Raw genomic sequence first — 5,563 nt, forward strand, 5'->3', positions numbered from 1 at the left:
TATTTGCATTATTTGGTTAATCTAAGATTATATATGGTACAAATTACTTGTAAAACACCTTATATCTTCATTTTTTTAATGTGGAAAACTATACATTTGGATAAATATTGTTTTGCCACACTTTGAATTATTTGTTGGATTAGTGAAGCTCATTTTGGACGCACAGTAATGTCTTGCTTTGAGAAGAAGGATAGTTAAGCAATAAGTTGAATAAGCATTTAAGAATTGTAATTGAGTCACTTGTGCTTGAGTTTATAGCAATCAGCCATCTTTTTGACAAAGCAAAAACATGTGTTTAGTTGCATTAGATATAATCCCATTTGCTAAGAATCCTACAATAAACAATTACAAAAGTATTTTAATATATCCGAGAATATCGATCAAATCCAGTGCATCATGAGCCTAAAATCCTTTTTTTCTACAAATGTTATGAAATGTTGATAACTGTAGAGACAGAAGTTGCTTGCACTAGAACAGCATTAAAGTGACCACATGCCGTTGATTGGCCACATGTTGATGCTTAATGAACTGTTCTTGAATTCCTTAGTCCACAAGGTTTGGTTACGAAATTCTGAACCACTTGGCTGTGCGGCTGTCATTGTGCAACAATCTTTCTGCATGGAGGGTTCTGTGTTCTGTCCATTGATTAATCAGATTTTGATCTTGAAAGGCGATCTGAGATAGCTAGTCGCCTAGTTTATATGAGTGCTACAAAATTTTTGCAATGAATTTTGACTGTGAACCGAATGAAATGTTGTATCAATGTGTATGAATTGGCATACATACGCATTATGTGTAATTTATATTCAATTCATCGCATGACAGAAGTTGCTGCTGTTCATTCATACATGATGTTAAATTTTAATATGAATTATCATCTATTGATGAAATTAATCAATGAGGACAATGACAGTCAACAGTCATACAATTTTCTGAATTTTCAGAACATTGGTTTCCTCTGCTTTCAGTATTTCACAATTCTAGGACGGTATTATTAATATGCAAAGTCCCATCTTGGGGGTAAACTCTCCACACAGCCCATTGCTTTAGGCAATTGCAGATTTCTCTTTGCAATCTAATGAACTAGGAGTCCATCATTACATCATACGAAGTATGAATAATACTACATTTACTCGTACCTCCAAACTTGGAGTTATCCTGAATACAAAAGCTCGAATTTATTTAAAATGGTCGCGTACAATAATACTTTAAGATAATAACTTGTGATACCTACTGTATTTTACAGATTTGCCTCTAGTTTTAACCACAAAACGAATGACATTCAACAATTGGAATTTTTCTTCTGTATATCAGTAAAATCATGAAAATCTTATGATTTCAACAACAGTTGAACTGCGTCCTAAATTACAGGTTTATATTTCTCTAAACGCAGGTATTTTAATAAATTTGATTGTTACATTGTCATCAATACACCCTTCCAAAACTCATGTCCATAGCTTAAATCTAATAAAATTACTACAAAAATCCAATCAGTCCAAGGGTGAGAGTTCTATCATACATTCCAGTAGACCCGAGACTATTCTATAGTGTGGGTTTTCCGGGTTCACCATGCACGTCAGTACATGATACACTTGGGTGTGTACAGAGATCAAATAAACCAAGTACAACACCACAACATATTATATTTTCCATTTAGGGAAGAAGCAGTTAAAAATTAATATTCCTCAGCTCTTAAAAAACATAGATACATTAGCAGATTAATCAGACACTGAAATTATTACTCTGTAATAACTTTGAGAGAGTTATCGAAATTAGAGACAGAGAAGGAAACGTGGTGACCTCTAGGAAGGTTCTTAGGATCCTTAACAGGAGAATCAGCACAATACGAACCTTTTGCATAGTGAATCAATCTAACCTCATACCTTATACTAGAGGATGAACCAAACTCTCTTCAAATAAGTATTCCTGAGTCCTGAATTCTAAATTTGAAGGTCCGACTCATGGATTTATATCTGAGTCAGAGCAACCCAGCTAATTTTTACCTGGTTGAGGTCTAATGGACAATAAAAACAGTGTTTAGTTATTGAGACAGCAAAAGCTGAGTCATATTTGCAACTCTTTAGCTTATATCAATTACTTTCTATAGTGACATTCCTCATTATTACTTATGGACGTATTTGAAATCATACAATCTCTGTAATTGCTTTCGTAGTTGCTCCTGGAAACAGTCTCTACTCATCCCACTCCCTACAATTAACATTATGTTAGGATAACAATTTACAAAGGAAAGAAGGGGAAAGAAAGGGAGCAGGAAAGTGAAGCTTCACTTTCCCTCCAAATCTCTCCAATCATGAAAGGGTAGTGTTTATTAAAAGAGGAGGGAAAATGAATCTCTCCCTCTCCCTCTCCCTCTCCCTCCCCTTCCCTTACACTTTGTTTGGATAGGAAGAAATGGAAGGAAAAGAAGAGAAGAGAAATGGAGGGGGACAAAATCTCTTGTTTGGGTAAAAGATTGGGGGAAGGAAGGGGAAGGAGAGGGAGGGATCCATTTTCCCTTTCTCTATAATAACCATAATCTCTCTAAAATTGGAGAGATTTGGAGGGAAAATGGAGCTCACCTCCCCCTCCCTTTCTTTTCCCTTCCCTTCCCTTCCTCCATTTTCCCTCCCCTTCTTTTCCTTCCTTCTTTGCTATCCAAACAAAACGTTAATCCGTTATCCAAACAAGGTGATTCATCCACCTCCCTTTCTCTTCCTTTCCCTTCTTTTCCTCCCATCCAAACAATGTGTAAAGAAATACAAAAAAAATGCAAGTAAACTACTTAGCAACCAGTATCAGTTAGAGCAATAAAATTATCCGAATCCCAATGCTAAGCACAAGCCACAAGCCTACTTTGAATAATTGGTTGAACTAAGCTACTATTTTAAAACAAAAATACTTGATTTGTTTAATCCGTACATGTCATCCTTATCTAGCAAGAAGCACAACAAAAATCCAAAAAACATAAAATTATATATTGGTACATGACTAAATGACAGAAAAGGAAGTAATTGATTTTACATATTAGTACATTATTTAGCACCATTTTAACCTTAAGTATTAGGTACTATAAAAATAAAGATGATGATGATGGTAATTCAATCAAAATGTGACACAACAAAACATCATAAAATGCCATAAGAGAATCTGACTCTTACTGCACATTGCACAAGATAAATTTGGGATTTCTCAAATTTTGGGCAGCCCTGAATTTGGAATTTATCATAATGTTTAGAATCATGATCATCAATCCCTGGAGAAGGCATAGGGTAGCGCATGTAACACTTTAAAGAACGAATTCCCCACAGAGAAAACAGAAATTGTATCTTTTAAGCAGATGTCCTCTTAGTGTCTCATTACATTATAAATAGCATCATTAAGGCATTCTGAAAGTGTTTGGAAACCACATACTCAGCCTAATCAATCAAGTAGTGTACTGTGTACACCCAATAACCTCAAAATAAATACTGTAAATAAAAGAATGAAACACTAGCAAATGCTTAAAAGCCAAAAAATACAATTATTTGAAGACCACTCAAAGCAATTTGACATAGACATAGAATTAACAGGACACATAAAGCATATGAAAGTAAGCTAGTTTCATTACTGAAGAATGCTGATCATATTCTTCGTACACAACACATACAGTCTGCTACACTTCATGCAACCAAAACTTGATGTAGGAAATCAATAATTGCATCAATTACGAAACAATGCAGCTTTAACTTATGTTACCTTAGTAATATACCTGCTTTGGTGTTTAAAGAGCCCAGAATCCTGTGATTGTAGTTGCACCATCTGTCCTGTAACTTTAAAAAAAGAAAAAACAAAGAAAAAGGACACACAGGAGATCTAGATTCCGGAAACTATCATCCCTCTTGTGGCGTGAAACATGACAAAGACCTTTCTGGCTTTGTCATGTTTGGAGGTTCAAGGGATAACTGTTATATTTCTGGCTCGTAAGACGAACTCATACAAACACAAAAATATGCGAATTCAAGATATCAATTTGATGAATACTAAACAAGAAATTTGCTAAAACAAATCCAACTATTTCCAATCAAGTAAAAGATTTATTATTCTTTGCCTTTGCTATAATGGCAAATGTTATTTGAACCACTTTGTGATCAAATCTACAATAAAAGAAATACATGAGACACATGATACTTATTAAACCTGAATAACAACTCGTATTCATTGCAGTAAGTAGACAAGTAGCTAAGTTTATTCACTAGTTTGCACTATCATCTACATTGCAGTAAGTAGACAAGTAACGAAGTTTATTCACTAGTTTGCTCTATCATCTACAGAAGATTAACAAATGTATAACTGTCAACACAAGCAACTAATTTTCACAATGTTTACATCAACACAATCATTTATTCTCCTTGCTCCGTGATTATGGCTAGAGGCGATATAAGGCTTGGAACATAATTCACTGCACTCCATCTTTCCACACAACCAATATGAAAATATTCAGGAGGATCATGGCTGAAGTCAGCAAGCATTATTTCATTGTTATTGTAGAACTTGAAAACCATTCCAGACCTGGTAAATCCATAAAAACTGCGGCAATAATGAAGCGGATTAAAACGAAACAACTTAGACCATGATTTCTTCCCTCCATATTCCTTCAACATCCACATCTCTACTACATTTCCACCCTCGTAATTCGCCCAAGCACACAAGCAATCATCCAAACAACACAAACAAAAAGCTCTGTCACTATTTTTAGCTTCTCCAAAATTACCATAAGGCAATTTCATCTTCCCCAAAAACTCTTCCTGATTAGCCAAATCAAAGGTAACAATGCATTTCTCATCATTTCCTAGTATAACACCCCAATGCAAAGTTTCTTTCACCAGTTTTCCAGGTTGATTATAAAATTGATCTTGTAATTCCAATGACAGTCTATCTTTCTTATCATTTCGCACTGTTTTATAACTTTCCCATTCTCGCAACCTCAACGAGTATACAAAAACAACAGCCTCAGGACTACTCAAACACACAGGAAAATTAATTGCAACAATGTAGTAATCATCACGAGACGAAACATAACCAAACCCAAAATTAAATTCCTCAGCAGAATATGCATCATTAGTAACAAGAAATTCATCAGGGTGTTCAATCTCAATATAAGCATTTTTACCAAGAACTGGGTTATAAACCACAAAATGAAAATCGAAATAAAGAAGAGAATCAGGAATGTTTAAGTAATCATATTCACAAGATTCTTCATCAGCAGAAAGCAACAGAACTAACCCATTACAAGAACCCAGAAACCAATTGAAAGTCTCACGAAAATTAGAGCCAAAATTACTGAAATCAAGATTGCAATCACTGTAATCAATACACTTGAAATCCAAGTAATCATCAAGGATTCAAGGGTAAGAATAGACCTTGAAGAGAGAGAAAGTTGTTGCAGAAGATGGGTTTTGGCGAAAAGGGTAGTTGAGATGAAGTCGTTCCATTGATGAGTAACACATTTCAATCGAACAAGGGATTTGGCGGGAAGATTTGGGAGGATTTTTTGGAATATTATGTCTTCTGGAATTTCTATCAT

At 34.8% G+C, this 5,563-nt stretch overlaps 1 protein-coding gene across 1 annotated transcript; it reads right to left on the minus strand.

Annotated features, from left to right (window-relative positions):
* Window positions 1-4,379: 4,379 nt before the first annotated feature.
* On the minus strand, window positions 4,380-5,563 carry LOC145632741 (F-box/kelch-repeat protein At3g23880-like). The gene is made up of 2 exons (XM_081685083.1): window positions 5,400-5,563; window positions 4,380-5,319 (listed from the first exon to the last, which is right to left on the minus strand). Exons 1-2 carry the CDS (start codon window positions 5,561-5,563, stop codon window positions 4,380-4,382), a joined length of 1,104 nt encoding a protein of 367 aa, XP_081541209.1.

Source organism: Chenopodium album, chromosome 5 (assembly GCF_948465745.1).
Source record: "Chenopodium album chromosome 5, dcCheAlbu1.1, whole genome shotgun sequence".
NCBI lineage: Eukaryota > Viridiplantae > Streptophyta > Magnoliopsida > Caryophyllales > Amaranthaceae > Chenopodium > Chenopodium album.